At 36.3% G+C, this 16,773-nt stretch overlaps 2 protein-coding genes across 4 annotated transcripts in view; both read left to right on the forward strand.

Annotated features, from left to right (window-relative positions):
• Positions 1–861: 861 nt before the first annotated feature.
• LOC135943014 (coiled-coil domain-containing protein 43) lies at positions 862–3,994 on the forward strand. The gene is made up of 4 exons (XM_065489399.1): positions 862–1,158; positions 1,232–1,453; positions 2,421–2,632; positions 3,512–3,994. Exons 1-4 carry the CDS (start codon positions 988–990, stop codon positions 3,582–3,584), a joined length of 678 nt encoding a protein of 225 aa, XP_065345471.1. The 5' UTR covers positions 862–987; the 3' UTR covers positions 3,585–3,994.
• A 2,007-nt stretch (positions 3,995–6,001) lies between these two features.
• Positions 6,002–16,773, forward strand: part of LOC135943392 (dual specificity tyrosine-phosphorylation-regulated kinase 2-like) — a 46,972-nt gene continuing 36,200 nt past the window's right edge. For 2 of the 3 annotated variants that reach the window (XM_065489896.1, XM_065489898.1), the window contains exon 1: positions 8,923–9,089. The gene's annotated coding sequence lies outside the window, so the exon portion shown is untranslated. Of the gene's footprint in view, positions 6,224–8,922; positions 9,090–16,773 lie in introns of those variants that run through there. The other variant, XM_065489897.1, reaches the window with a different exon arrangement.

Raw genomic sequence — 16,773 nt, forward strand, 5'->3', positions numbered from 1 at the left:
TCCAAGTCTATCAAATGTTTTTCACGACCAGTGAGGTGAAATCCTCTGTACAGATTCATTTTATTTTATGAGGCTTGAGGTGCGAAACAGTACGTGAAAGTGTGCGAAATAATATTTCCTCTTCATAAATTTGAAAAGCGTGTTAAGTAATTTTATTTCTCTCCTCTCAATAGTAATTTTAATTAATTTTCTTAATTTTGAAACAGTGATTACTATCCGGAACGAGATGAGTACAATCTATCACTACAATTCCTCAATGATTGAACTAAAAAAGCTAGACTCAAAATCCAAATGATTTGGCTCACAAATCTTCCGTTTCATGTGTTGATCCAATTAATTATAAAAATTTGATATAATGATTTAATTATCGCAGCTATTGCCTTGACATTATTCAGATATTCATAAAGCATTGTGAATAGAAAACAAAAACTAAATTAGGTAAATTAGTTTTGTTGAAAAACTAATTAATATCAGATCAAGGATTATTGGCAATCAATTGACACAATAATTCCAAATTTTCGATTTCTAAGCTAAGACTTGTCATACATTCTTCAAAATCCTTCTGACAGAGGACCTCTACACAAGTATTTTTAATTTTTATCTTTTTCATATCTCATTGGTTAACTACATGCCATACATGTAATTCCCTTTATTCTTATGTGCTCTTGCACAAATAGTTAAAAATTCCGAAGACAAGTAGTTAAGAGTGTCTTTACGTGTCTTTATCTGATCGGTGGAAAATCACCGGTAATAAAAAGTTCATTGCCAGTTTTTTAATTAATTTACGATTGCCTTATTCCATCGAGTCACAAAGTTGAACCTCAGACTGCACGCACACGCACATAGTGTGATTTTCCCTCTAGTAAAATCAATGCCATCGAGAATAAATGAGAATTTCCCCTCGCGCCACAAATCAGCAGACAGGCCCGGCAAGCCTGGCAGCGCTCGAAGCGGCCACCAACGCAAACTTATTTCAAAACAAGAAAAATGGCCTGCGCTCTCGCCGGCGATGATTTCGACTCCTGGTTGACCGTCAAATTACAAGCACTGAACACGGACGAAGCCGTCTTTTCGTCATACATTAAAGGAATTCTCGAGGGCGATGACCCCGAGGACGAGAAGAACGAGTCTCTCAAAGAATTCCTCTCGGGAATAACCGTGCGTATCAACGTCGCCTCCCCTGGCTCGTGTGCTCATCCCTTGTTTTTCAAAACTATCTATGTATTCGCAGGAGAACCAGATTTCCAGCCTCCGTGACGAGATCGTGGAGAAATGGCAGCACTTCTCCAATCTGAAGGAGGAAGAGGCGGCCGCGACGCAGGCCAAACAGGAGGACGTGGACGAGAGACTCGTCCGGCTCATGGAGAGCAAGGCCAAGCCGACCATCGCCGTCCGAAACTACACTGAGGAGGAACGCAAGCTGAAGGAAGCGATCCTACTTAAATATGAAAACGTATGGAGCTGCTGAATTTAAATTATTATTCAGTTTTATTATATTTTGGATTCTCACAGAAAGATAGACAAGACCATGCTGGGTCTGATCCCCAAATCGACTCATTTAATCAGTTTTTCCTGTATTTTAACAAGGAATGGTGAAACGAGAAGTTGGTGATGCAATTAATTGTGTTATAAAATAATTAAACTAGTTTTTTTCAGTTGAAATCTTACATAAAATCATAAATTTGACTGTGTTATCCAATCCTGTTGTGAATTTTCCCAAATTTTGGATTTGGAGTTAACTTAAATGGTTCAAATATTAAATCACGACTTTGTAAAATTTAAAATTGAATACGTGGATTAATTCAGGATGGATAGCTTCTATTGAAATTTTGGAAATAATAAAATTAAACATATTTCTTTTTATGATCGAAAATTTCAACTATGTATTGAAATTTCTATTTGTTCAGAACGCGTCTTACACAATTAAAATTGTATTATAAGACAATTTTTAGGGTTCAAATCGTCCTGGTCCCGTTAAAATTGCGCAACGTTCAACAAACACCCAAATTTTCATTGTCGAATTGATTGTTGACCTTTTCTTGCAACAAGGAAATTCGCGTTTGGTTGTTGAAAGTTGCGCAATTTTACCGGGACCAGGACGAAATAGTCTTCTGAAACCTTTAAAGTCCCTATTGGTGAACTTTTTTCGTCATTCTGTAATAATTGAAACAAATTGTTGCAATACATTATTAAGTAAAACTGCTTGTGGGAATTAAATTATTGTTGGATACCAACAACTGCATGCTAATAAGCGCTTTAAAATTTCAATGTGCAGACAAACGTTCACCTCAGGTTATTTAAAAAATTTTGAAACGCTTTAAAAATAATTTAAAATTCTTCTCGTTCTCAAATTCCATGCGTACATTTTGAAATTTTAGTCTATCAAACGTTTTTCTAAATGGCTCTTGTTGGAATTGAAGGTTGCTGATGCAGATGATGACGGTGAGGACCAGGAAGATGCGGCGGCACTCAGTGGACCAGCCGCCGTGGCCGAAAAAACGGCCAACAAAAGTTCGAAGGCGAATATTGAGAAGAACACTAACTTCGAGGACGTAGTCAGAGCGGACAAGGAGAAACGTGAGCGTGCCAAGCAGGAGGCAATGCAGAAAAAGGAAAAAGACAAGGAGGACCGGTTAGTTCAGTGCCTGAATTGATTAATTTTTTATGCTATTCTGATAACTTAAAATAAGGATAAAATAACCCAAATAATATTTTTCTCTTTAAGTTCTGGAGAGGTAAAATTTACTAGCTTTTCATCAAATTGAATATTTTGTTGGTGCATGAAAGATTAAATAATTTTTTGAAGAGAATTAATAAGTTAGTTACTAGTCAATTTTCTGAAACAGAAGATCAGTCTAATTGTTCCATTTTTTCGTTACAATTTTTTATTCAAGCAGGAATGCATTTTTTATTTTCTTTTTACCCGTTATTTTCACTGCTGGTTTTGCCAGTCAATAAGAATTTGTGAGGGATGATTAATAACACATATTTTATCAAAATAATCTGCAAGTTGCAGTGATCTGTTGTATTTTTAAATTATTTCACTTGAAATTTATATAATGGCGTGTTCTTTTAGAAGATATTATATAAATACAAAAAAAATAAAATATCGTAATTCCTGACATATTTTACAAAAAATATTATAAATTACATCTTGGTAAAAATATAATATAGAAATGGTTTTTAATCGGTTCAATGCTCTACAGTTTAATAATGTGGACTTCATGCAAATGCAAACGTGATTTCAAATGGTTAAAGTTTAAGCTGTGTATAGTACGCCTCAACTATCATTTAATTTGCCGACGTTTCCATAGCTTGATCGCTTGTAAATTTTGCCTTTTTCGCTTTCATTAATGTACATACACATTTATAATTCAGAAACAAAATAAATATATTAATTGAAAAAATAGATTAAACATGTGTCGGGTAATTTTCAAACAAATTCGTTCTTTTTTGTTAGGAACTTTCTGGGAAGATAGTTTCTGATTGCTTTGTATTTAACATATTGCAGCGAAAAGCAGAAACAAGCGCAACAAGAGAAGAAGGAAAAGCGAAAAACTCAAAAAGGCGAGCGGCGGCGGTAACTGTGGCGAGAAGCATCATGTGTTTTTCGCAGGGCAAGAGCAGCGCCACAACCCAGTGAGTGTCATGTTCACAGACCTAGCATGATGAAAAATGTGATGAAGGTTCACGGTTCGAGCGGAATTTTCCAAGTTTGGTCTCTGTTAATGCGCAATCTTTTACTATCAAAACTATTTAGCGAAGAGTGTGTTAGAACCACAGCGCATTTCTCCCATCATTGGCTCCAAATACTTAAAATTAAGATGCCCTTTTTCGAGTGGAGAGTTGTTGGATTGTTCACGAGCTGTTTGTATCTCTCTCTGTCGTAAGCAACAAATTTTAATGAGATTACTCATATTCACCTACGATTAAGATGTAAGTGTAATGTTGAAAATCACAATAAAATTTATGTGTACATTAACTTTAAGCAAAAGTGCTGAATTTTTCTCTGTAATATGTATAACTGTCCCTATAATTTTTTCACGAATTAGTTGATTTCAAATGGGGATTTTTGAGAAGATTTTTGAAGAAGATTTTTCAGCGCCAAAATTCTCACCACAATTATTTTTGATGATATTTGAGTAAATCAGCAATGTTGAAAATTCGGATCTATGGTTGGAAACAATGAAAATATACTGATGATGATGGATAGACCCAATTTACAGGGCGACAATTGACAATTATTTGAATTGTTGGATGCAATAAGCAGTAGTTGATCGATTAACTTGAGTGGGCTGGGTCCCTGTGCGGCCTGGTGCGCCCATGTTATCCGTTCGCGGTGTTATTGGGACCCGGGTTTCAGCATTCGTGCTAGTGCAGTGCGCGCCCTTCCCGGTCTGAGGACAGGGATAAAAAGAGCAAAAAAACAAAAAAAAAACAGTTATTTGTACTTTATAAATTGCAATAATCAAAACAGCACCATGCTACAGTAAAAAATTCATTTTTGTTTTTAATTTTCACCAACATTTACAGCGCTTGACCACCTTTTCTTGGTAGATTTCGATTCCTCTCGTCAAGATCTGTTCAACACTGTTTGAAAACTATCAGGGAAACTGTTATGAAACAAAATAAGATTTCAAGTAAGGAGACAGTCCTCGCTATTTGAAAAGCATGCTAACGTTGCAGCCACTTTTCTACGAAAAAAAGTACAGTACTACTTAGGTCAAATTTGGCTTCAACTGAATCCTAAGAGATGAGTTGTTAATGAATTGATAACAAGGATTTTTTTAGGATTTAGCAGTATTAATCCCCTTCAATTAGTATGGTTTTTTATAATTGATAATGATCACAAAACCCTTTAAAAATGTTTTAAATTTAACGCTTGCCAATAGAAGTGATGAAGATGATGTTTTTAGTCAATTACTTAAAAAATGTGTAGTAATTTGTTGCATAATTTAATTTTCAGCTGGTAAAAATATACACCATCACTATAGTGCAAACAAATTATTTCTACCAGGTGAAAAATCAAAAAAAGCATTCGTTAGTAATGTTATTTTACGTTTTTTTAGTAATTTGAAATCAAAGAATGTTGTAGACGTCTCATGTAGGCCAAAAGAAAGAAGCCATGATAAAAGAGGCGGGGGCGTTATATTTTTAATTAAATTGTACGCAATGGTTGACAAGGGCTGCTATTTCCGAAAAAAAAAAAACACTGAACAGTCTTTTTGTCAACGTCAATACCCCGCCAAAACCCTGGAATTTGGGTGTTGCCCTTTTCTTGGATTAAGAACATTTTTGTTTGTTGTGCTACACATAAATATGCGCAATTTCTCCGCTACCAAGACGTTTTATGTATAGCTGCATGCGTTATATACTCAACAGATGAGATTTATTTTGCCTCAACGATTCCTATCCGTTTATATCAGCAAGAAGGTTAATTCGATTAGTCGGACGTTGACTTCTCCTACTTGTTACGTCGCATTACGCATTACCCTGCTTCATTAGCCCATCACTCTGTAAATTTAAATAATTTTTTCGTTGCTTTCCTCCTAATGAAAATTTAATTCATCCATTTTACCTCCTTAAATCTGGTCTTTCCTGATTGTGAGATAGACAGAAAAGTCTTATTATAAGAGACTTTATAACCTGATAAGATAAAATATTTCTTTATGAAGTAATTAATTTCAATTGCCTGAGATACAAAATACGCGGAAAAGGTGTCTAATTAATCAGGCGAGGCACGTTTTCGTCCGGCGATTTCACGCTTGCTTTGTTTTGGTGGTGGTGGGTGCGGGTGGGTGCGGGCGGGTGCAGTGGTTGACGCACATCATTCGCGTATAATCCTATTTGTCCGCGCGCGCGACACCGGCACACGAGGCCTGATCACATTTTGCAACGTGACCCTCACGAGAGAAGCAACGAGCGACCGAGCGAGCGAATTATCGTATTATTTATTTATTCCGAGCGGTCGGCCAGCAGCACGGGGAGCTTCATGTGAAAATTATTTAACTCGAGCCGCCGTCGTCGAGTGGATGCGGACGCTCAGTCGTGTGGGTGCTCCCGCATAGCAGTCTCTAGCTCGTCTCGATTCCACTCAACAGCTGCTGCCCCTATCATTTGCCACAAAATTTCATCCCTCAGTCACTCACAGTCAGACAGACGAACGACGAGACCAACGCAGCTAAACGCTCTAATTCTCGCCAAGGGGTCGACTTCTAAAACGGTGAGTTCCTTTTATAATAAATTTTCTTCTCTGTATTTATGTCAGTCAAGATGTCCATCCCTGGGAGATAAATAATCGTCTCATACCTTTTCGTGTCGGCATTTCCGGTTCGGCGCAGGGATGGAATTCTCAATCGATTGAGGGGAGAGAATATATAACAATAAAAGACCTTGAGATACGCAATATAATGATGAAATTTTTGTCTGAATCAACAACAAGCTCTTATTTTGATGTTTTTCATCACTTATTCATGTAATTTTTTTCTGTAAAGAACTTTAGCCTTGATATTTCTTCGCTGGTATGTATGCATTTGTTTGAACTTACAAACATAAAACAGTTTTACGTAACTTGATAGCAAGTCAATGTCAACAAACCCACCATACGGGTAGTAAATGTATCATAACTTGGATATTATATATTTATTTTTTATCTTAATAAGAAGGCTAGAAAATTTCTATACACTTAACTAATCATTATTTTTAAACGAACTGAAAGAAAAATGTATTTGAATAATTGCTCTAATGAAATATCAGGATAGGGATACAAAATTGTTTTTAAAAATCGAAGATTGCAGAAAAACTACAGTCTGTGTTTCATTTGTGAGAAAAATTGAAATTCAACTGAAAAATTTTTTCTTTAAAACACTCCTTTTCAATATCAAATAAATGGATTTTGAAGTTAGGAGGTATACCGGCACATTTTCGAATGTGAGGGAATATAAAAAGAGTTTCCTTGACAGTTTGAAAATTACAGAAAAGTTGCAATCCAGCTAGGATTGAAAATTTGCTAAAGCGAAGTACATGACTACAGATCGCGATTCTAAAAACACAGTCCTAAAACTGTAAAATATTCATTTACAAAGAAAAATAAAATTCACCTGTAAAGAAAATATTTACATAGCTCACATACCTATTTTGGAATTTTCAGCAACAAAATTTATCATTTCTTAGCTTGTTGATCTTTAATGCACATTTGAGAGTTGAAGGTAATATTATTTGTAAAGGCCTTTCATGAAAATTTCGAAGCTATTATTTGAGATATAATTCTATTGATGATTTATAACTCTTAATACATGTCACACATACATATATGGCAAATTGATTGCGAAATAATGTCATTCCAATTAGTGTTTCCTCGAGAAATTTGAAACCATCCGCAATTTTTCAACTTTTTGTTTAGCACCATCCTGATCATTTTATGGTATGATGCCGTTTTCCCGGAAACAGTGCAAAATATAAAAAATCAGCCTTAAAAATCAGAGCTTACATATATATGAGATTATACCTCGAGTTCCAATGAAACTAGACATCTTTTTACACAAAGTTCACTGTTCTAGCTTCATTGGAACTCGAGATTATATCTTAATTTTGCAAAAGCGCCAAGAGGCTGACTTATATCCAGATTTCACCCAGATTTTCTGGGAAAACGGCGTCACATTTTTCATCAAATTTGATTTTTTTAGACACCTATATATAGTACACTAACAACGTAATAAGATATATGGTGTTCAACAAAAAGATAAAAAAATTACACAGGAAATTAAATCTCTCGTGGAAACGCTGATTCGATTTTTTGGTCCAAACAGGCTCAAACGAGCATTTTTTATAAAAGTTAGGAAAAATCGCAGCAAAGCATTCATTATTCTCAAGAGCAATCATTTCTAAATTCTTTTAACCCTTTTAATTTAAATATTTTTCCAGCCCTTATTCACAAAAGGCTCCAAAAACCTACATATTTCAATTGCTGTAGTTAAGTTGTGAATGTCAATTATAATTAATGAATGAATTTCATTCAACTCAGATGTACCATTATGAACCTCAGGAGATTTGTAAATGTATAGATTTTGTGGGGAACAGTATGAAAAATATCATATTTTGAAATGTGTAGTAAAAAGAATTAGTTTAAGAACAGCAGCAAAGACTTGTAAGAATTGATTGTATAGGATTAGTGTCGCATGCATTATGCGTTTAATAATAAATTCATTAATACCGGTAAATAGAAAACTAATTTAGATACATATGCAATTTAAATTACCTCAGACACAATTTATGCAAATTGGAAATGAGCCTGCTAAATAAATGTTAGTTTGAATAGTGAAAATAAAAAAAATAATAAATCAAAGTTTATATTTGCTCGAAATTAAAATAGAAAAATGAAATCAGCCAAGATTTTTGATTAAAATCAACTTTTCTAGTTGGGGAAGGATAAAGTTTTCGATCCTATCTTACAAAGAAATAAAAATGGTATTCCTCGACAGTTTTGAAGCAGTTAAATTTAAATAGCTAACGAGTCATGCCGACATAAATTTATTTTCAAAATTTTGTTTCGTTTTAGCCTTGGTTTGCTAAAATTTATTAAAGAATAAATAAATCCAACTTATTAATTACCGAATCCTTGACTCGTCCACGCGAGGATTGCACAAATAATCCTGATTTTCATTTAAACATTAGTCTCGCTGCTGTAGCCGGCGGAGATGCGAAAGATAAGCAGCGCGACGATGCCAAGGAGCCGCAAAAAATGTTACAAAACGCTTTTACTGCTGGAATAAAGGAAACCGAGAGTGCTGGTGGAGCGCTGGCGGCTGTTTGCTTGTACTGGAGTGTACTGTACCTTCGGCGGAGAGAGAAATATAGAGAGGGAGGGGGGGACAAAGGTGAGTGTCTGGCCGCTCCGAGTCCGAGAGCAGTGTCTGGCTGAAGTGAGCTTGCGCTCGCTGTCGTCAGTCTTTAGCGCTACAGCAGAGTACGCACACCACAACAACAAACAACGCGCGCTTGGATTTGGATTTTGCCTCTTCCTTCCTCACCGCGTTTCGTGCCAGACTTATGAGCGGCACCCTCGGCCACCCATGCTCCTCTTTCTGCAGGTAATTTTTTTCTCCGATTTACACGGAAATTCTGTCGGGCGAGGGAGGAAACCTGATTGGCCGGTGGTTGCGTTCGCTCTGTTTTTATGAAATCACGCTCGTGCAGTCGCTGCAAAAAGGTACATACACGGCACGACTTCTCTCTTGACGCTGCTGGACCAGCTCTCGCTCGCTCACTCGCTCGCTCGCTCTCCTGTTGCGTTTTATCTCGAAACACAATCGTTCGGATTATAAAATACACACATACATTGCATCGTGTGGGCTAACGGTAAAGGGTGGAGTTGGCGAAAAGCCGCGTTTTTCCAGTGATTGAGCACTTTTCAGCAGCCGCGATTGTTATGCAATTTGCACAGTTAGCAGTTGTTAGCACGCCTACGAATCTGTACAATTCATGCATTTTAATCAGGAAGCAACATCTGTCATTTTTGTTACTTAAGACGCTTTCAGCTCAGCTAGAATAAATGATGAGCACTGTAGCTTGTCCCGTAACTTAAAAAGAGTCACGGAAAATGACTTGAGTTTTCGTGATATGACGATTTAGAAAGGATTTTTGACAAATGGAGACCAAAAGCAACTAATTTAAATCTAAATTTGAAATCTAGTCAACTGAGCTTTGGAATTTTCCAAGTATTTTCTTATTGAAACTAGAAAAACATTTTAATTTTTACATAATTTCAATCTAGGAATAAGGAAAGAAGATTTCGAGGATTTTTAATTATTTTTTTATCTTAAACCATATATGTAATATCTCTAGGCTATTTTAGGATAGCATAACTTAAATTTTCGCAATTATTAATGGAATGGATATTTAATTAAGTCGTTTAGAAGGCAACAATAAGAAACAAAACTCAATACTTGGCAATAATGATTAATGAACATCCGTAGCGACCAGATATCTTTGTTAGAATAACACAAAATGGTCAGCCAGAAGGAGTCATTTATTTTGGAAATGTGAAAGACCGTGAAAAAAGGTCAAACGACAATTTCTAAACGAGCATCCCTTAAGAAAGTTCTATTTTTCTAAGGACAAAGGGGTTCACTCTGTTATATTTTTAAAGAAGAAATAAAGAAACTGTTCGCCTGTAAATTAAAAAAAATCCGACACGCACACCTGGTTGTTAGTTTGAATAAACAACAATAACAGACACACAAGAAAATATCGAAAAAGTGCCAAACAGCCAATCTCGGGACGAGAGGTATAAACCCAACTGAGCTCTGAATTTTCGATCTCATGGTGAATTTTTTTATGCTGCGTGCAGAAAAACTTTACCGGAAATTTGAATATTGAAAAGATTTTCGATTAAAAATATCAATTTAAGTTGTCTAGATGGTTTAGTCTCGGAACAAATCAGAAATTAATTTTTCTTAGAAATTTCATCGAGTACAAAACACAATAAAAACATTTTGTTGACTTGATGTTAAATTTCAAATTTGAAGAAAGAAGCCTAGACCGATCAATATATTTTTTAAGGCATTGCATAGGAAAAATTTAATCGTTTCTAGTGCATTTTTAATTTACACGATTTCAAATTCTTAGAGAATATCTAATTCCATCCTAAGATTTGATTTTTTGTAATCACACCATGAAAACAAAATAATGAAACTCATCAAACATGGTTTATATACGTACTTACAATTTAATTAAAAGCCAACTCTAAAAATTGTAATTTAATAATCGAGAAGAAACTCCTGAGAGCAAAAATAAGCAGTCTGGATTCTGTTGCCTAGTCGGCTCTTAAAAATAATGGGAATTTTCAGCAAATTCATTCCTTTAAAATTAACTGAAATGAATAAACAGATCTCCTGCTCGTTTGAAAACGGAGGAGTTGTCGGTATTTACATCCCTCAGTTGATTTTCCTTTCGAAAATACAAAATATTTTCAACATTTTTCACAGGTCTCAGAAAAACATTATGAATCATTTCCCAGTAAAAAGTAAAAAGTGACGACAGGCAGGCATCATTTTCGGCTTTTTAACAACAGCGTACGCCACTTCTTATTATTGAATAAAAGTCGTGTTTTTATTCAATTCAACCTGGTCACGCCAAGTGATTTTCTACTCTCCGATTTGGCGCTTTGAAACAAAAGCGTTTGCCGGTGCTGGGCAGCAGCAGCTGCGCCTCCAGATTTCGTTTCCTTTCGGTCGAAAACACAGGTGCGTGTTGCATAATTGTACCTGGACCTGAGCCGGGAGGTGGTGGCACATGCCCTTGCGAGCAGCTGCTCTTTTTCACTTATCAGCTGGTGTCGCTTTTTACTTTTTCTCTCCCTTTGGGCTCTGCGCGCTCTGTTGTGCTGTCGGGCTTTTTATGACCATGTTTGGACAAGGCGGCCCGCCGAGAAAACGAGAACCAGATGCTGCTGCTGCTTTTGATCGAGATTAGAGATCAAGAGCACAATGCACTCTAATTTCTAATTTATTTTAACCGGCCTCCAGATATTTTCTCGATGCGCGAGCGGCCGCCAATTAACTGAGAAAACCACTTTTCCCTACTGTGCTCTCTAATTAAAAAAATCAAGCAAGCACAGCACACGACAACAACAACACAGCAAGCGCCGATAATTTCAAAGCGACTATGAGGCAGCCAAGATCGATTTTGCTTGATCGTTGAAGGATCATGGACGATGGTAAAAATTGATGACTAATTTCATGCCGTAACTCATGAAATTGTAATGGCGTTAGAAAATTCTTTGGTGTCGTCATACTGGCCAAGCATTAATTCACTATAATGTCAGCAATTTAAGTGAAAGGAATGATAAATAATTATGTAGGTAAAACATAAAATATATATAGTGAGATTATTCAATGCATTTTGCTCGAGGGGGATTAAGCTAGACAAAGACGTAACTGATTTAAAATAGTAATATTAATTTAAGATGCTACCTATTAAATTGAATTAGTTTAAAACTTTTAGCTTTTATTATTGAGCTGATGTAATTAATAATAAATATGAATTATAAAAAATGAGAAAAATGTATTTTTAAATTTGTTAAAAAATGTTTTAAAAGAAAATTCAAATTATTCGAATGGATATTTACAGGGCAATTAAGAATAACATTTTGCAATTTCAACTCTAGTGTTCCATTAAATATATAGTTTGGAATTTATCAACAATAATTCATCTTGAAAATTTGCAAAAAAATCATAACAGGACCTAGTAAAAATAAAATTTCAGTTCTTGCCGCATTACTCGTTAAATGGGTTTTAAATTATGTTTTGGTTAGTTTCGAATCTTCTCTCGCGATTTATCCACTGGCTTGCGAATCTTCCTTCCGACGAAATAAATCATGATTTTTAATTAAGCTACAGTACTTCTTACCGATTAACTTTTAAGCCGATTTCTTGCAAATTTAAACTTGGAAAATATATGTCTCTTTTCAAACTTTTGAGTGTATTTTAGGAACGATTTCAAAAAATTATTAAGTATAATTCCACTTTAATTTGTTAGTATAAAACTCTGCAAGTGGTTACAAACTGGCCAGGTTGAGTTATTTGGACCGAAAACTAACGAACAAATCGCTACAGTGCAGAAAAACCTTGGTAATTTGTTTTGAAATCCTGATTTTCCTTTCGCTCTAAAAATTGGAAACCTCTAAATCTTAAAAGGCAAGTTTTTTGTGCTCAAAAGGAAACGTTCGTTTAAATTGAAGAACTCGAAATTCAAATTTCGCACAAAATTTTGCTTGCCATGTAAATAATATTTTTCAATATAAATTCGTCCTTTTTAACTATTGAAACAACTATATCGTCCCAAAAATCGTCTAAAAAAATCTGGAAATATTCTCAAGTTTAAAAATAACCAAGCCGAGTCGAAGAGTTCAAAGCATTGTTCCAGAAAACAAACAAACGCGTCCATTTTTGCGCACTTAGGAAGCCATAAAACTTTCGCCGAGCGCGTCTTACAAACCCGACCGTCGCCTTTGTCTCTGCAAAAAAATGCGTGTTTTGCTTGCAATATTTTGCACCCTGTTTGTGCACTCTTGACATTTGCAGTGCAAACAACGCCGTTGTTGTTCTCCTTTACTGAATTAAGGCGCTGTGAAGATATATAGAAGAAGGTCGTGTGCGCGAAACTGGAGCCGCGGGTGCGTTACTGTTTCTCCTTGCAGTCCTTGCCTACATATGTGGGCACGCACGCTGAGTATGGCAAGTGGATCGGATTCAGTCCTTTCTCACTCGGCTGCGGAAAAAAGGATTGCCAGCATCAATTGCAAAAAGATGCTCTCGCACGGGGCTCGCCTTTCACGCCGCGATTTGCGTTGGGTTTCAAACCCGCGGCAACGGCGGCGGCGGCGGCTGCTTTTTACGATTCTTGCTCGATCGGCGGCCTGGCCACAACTGTGCCATCCCCCCGGCCGTGAGCAGTGAATTTAATATATAATATGCACACTACATTGCTCGCTGGTGAGAACAATCTGGGTGCGCGCATGTAATCACTCCACTCGCGGAGAAATCCAACGGGGTCGATCGGAAAATTGATTATGTGTCGTATCGGAGCGACACGTAACAGCAGCCAGCAGCTGTGCAGTTGTGCTGACGAGATGCAAATAATATGTTTGTATAAAGTGAGTGAAAAAGTAGTGCACTCAGTCGATTGTTTTGTCTCTTGCCTGCGCTTGCTAATTGTGCCACATCGCAGTTCTCGGTAGACTATTTACACCTAGGCAGAAAATAACGAGTAGTTCTCGAATTGGAAATCAGAAATAACTCTTGTTTCCTCTCTAATAATGAGGAATGAGTTGTAAAAAGCAGGAAAATAATCCTAGATCAATGAAAATAATAAGTTTTTGTAGTTTTCAAATTGAAAGCACTCGCTGCATCCTTTCTGGATCACTATTTATTTTAGTATCAAAAGGGCGAGTTAAATAGGAATGAGAAAAAATGTTGTTAAGAAGTGGAAAAGTTCTGTGAGCTTTCACAAAAGGTTTAAATGCAAATAAATAAAAATTTTGCCTAAAATCTATCCACTTTCATTTGAAACCTTATTGAAACAAAAATTAATGTTTTCTTAACGACTTCTCTTGCTGTTAATTGTATTTTTTTTTAAAGATTGTGATAATCATTCCTATCTTTGCCTAAATTACTATCTTATAAAGTTTGGAAAGAAAATTTTCCCCAAATTTTCGAGGAAATTGGCTCCAAACTTTTCATGTAAATCCATATTTCTTTATAAAAATCCTGCAAATTTTTCTTTTCAAACAAAAAGTTTCTCCCCAACAAGGCAGTTCTTTTCATTAAACGAGTTGTTTGCTGTTTGACCTCAAGCTCTCAGCTCCATTTTCAGCATAATGGGTCGTTTTTGTGAGTGAAAATATGAGGTTTGAGAACGAGTTTTTTAAACAAGAGACTCTTTATATTATATTAAGCGAAATTCTGCTCTAAACTTCACAAGATTACGGCTGCGAATTTTCGATGCGGACACACAAAAATCGGGCACGTAGAAGAAAAAATTATTTAATGATATTATTAGTGCTGTTTCGGAGATAATTGGACTGAAGAGAGCGCTGTTTGTAACAGTACCGCAGAGGAAATAACGTTATCATTAACAACTCTCAAATTAATTTTACCTGAATCTGGACAAAATTGTGTGTCTGTTTTTCCATTTGGACCGCGCTGGAGTATGAGAAAACTGTAAAATCACGATTTGAAATTGGACGCGGCAAGAGCGGCCTGTGTCGATTTACATAACAATACACCGCGGCAGGAATCGTCAGCGTGTCGTTTTTTATGAATTCCGAATGTACAGAGAGCAGAAAACAGGTGTAGCCTCTCTGTGAACTCGGAAAAGTTTAATTGTATTCTGAGCAGCAGCTTTTCGCCAAGGCAGGGGGCATGGGAAAAATTAAGTCCGGCGCTCGAAAAAGGCGGCGAGGTCATTACTTTGGCTAGGCGAAGTCATTCAACCTGGCCATTGTTCCTCGTCTCTTGGCCGGGAAAACGGCGCTCAACTCGGTTTTCAGCGTGAAATCAACTTTTTCTCCAAAGGAGGATGTTGTGCGCTGCTGCTGCTGTTCGCTATCAATCCAATCGCGAATTGCTCCTCGCTGAGAGTGATGAAATAAAAATCAGCTGACTCGTCACTCGGAGCTGACAATGAGACGATGGAGACGCGCTTCATTGGCGCAGTTTTTCGATTTTGTGGCTCCAACGGTTCAAATCGCAGCTTGCAAAAATATTCTGCCAAGTCTTGCATTTTAATTGGAGCCCTCAGGACAAGACGTTAATTAAGTTGACAACTACATTTTTTAAATTTCCAAGAAAAGCATAGAAATTAAAATGGCTCTAGGTATTGAGAGGTTGGGCGGCTATGAGTGAAGATTGAAGAGACAAATAAAAACCTACATTCTTGCACTGTCCAGTGGCTGTTTCGGCCCAGCAACCTTCAAAATTCATTCCATAAGATAGGCTGCAAAGAATTCTAACAGTCGTGGAAAACGTCTAAATGCACTCATCTAGATAAAAAATGAAAAGAGCTATGATTGACAAAATCCCGTATAAACGCCGCTCGCCCTCCCACTGTGTCTTCCCTGGGAATCCCGCTAGGCCCGAAATTCCTTACTTTATTTATTATTTCATTCATTTTATAGTCTTTGATAAAGAGCGAAAGTCTGATTCTTGTCTTGATGAATAAATTCCGTACAGCTTTCAGAGAATAGTATGGCAAAAGCAGGGCCATGTGGCATTTTCCCTTGTCTTGCCAGATCTTAAATGTGGAAAATAATTAAAATTATTTTTCCGATTGATTTTCATGGTTTTTTGTATATTTTCTTCATAAAATTAGCATTGTGTTTATTTTTCTACTTGCCATCGTCGCTACATAAAATTTGAAGGAATCTTTTAATAAGACTAATTTTAATTTAATTTGTGAAATTAAAATTAAACGCATTCAGATAATATAAATTTTTGAAGGAAAATTTTACGAGAATTTTTAAACTCCCTCACTTGCGATGGGATTCGAGAATTTATTACCAGGTAATGTTGAGACTAAAAGGCAAATTTATTACCTGTTGAAAAATGATGGAATTTCTGGTTTCGTAACAGGTTCAGAGCATTTCTTCACCGAGGGGGGTGAGGGGTGAATTAACAAAGTATTGCTTGCTCTTTTGTTGAGTTACAATGCACGGCTGTAAAGAGGAAGAACTATCCCTAAAGGTATCTCCTGTTGACAAACTGCCTTTGGTTCGCGTGGCGTTTCTTTGTCCAAATTTCAGTCAAAGCCAACCCAATTTTCTGTTAATTCGATTAATTTTAATTTCTCGAATTCCTCTTCTCATTTTAAATTTGATTGTTTCTTAATGAAAACCCTTAAATATTTTTAAAATTGCATCATTCGTTCAAATGTTGTGAAAACTACGTCACAATTTTTGCTAAATATCCGAATAAACCTCACATCTCGGAGCAAAATACAAGAAATAATAATCGAGGCATGAAACACAATCATCATGCAATTTTTCAAGGCAAACGAGCAGAGCGAGAGAATACGCTCTGCGTGGCATACAAATGGCTCTTTCGGAGCTGACAAAAAAGTAAAAAGCGGTCCTCCGCCTACGATCAGCCAGCAAGATTAAACTAACTCAGTGCTCGTGCGCCTTGAGAGACAATAAACAATGCGCGATACCAATCAAAACGCAGCTCGTTTAGCATTTCCAAAAGCAACACTAACTTTCATCTAATTCGTTATACT

Source organism: Cloeon dipterum, chromosome 4 (genome assembly GCF_949628265.1).
Source record: "Cloeon dipterum chromosome 4, ieCloDipt1.1, whole genome shotgun sequence".
Lineage (NCBI taxonomy): Eukaryota > Metazoa > Arthropoda > Insecta > Ephemeroptera > Baetidae > Cloeon > Cloeon dipterum.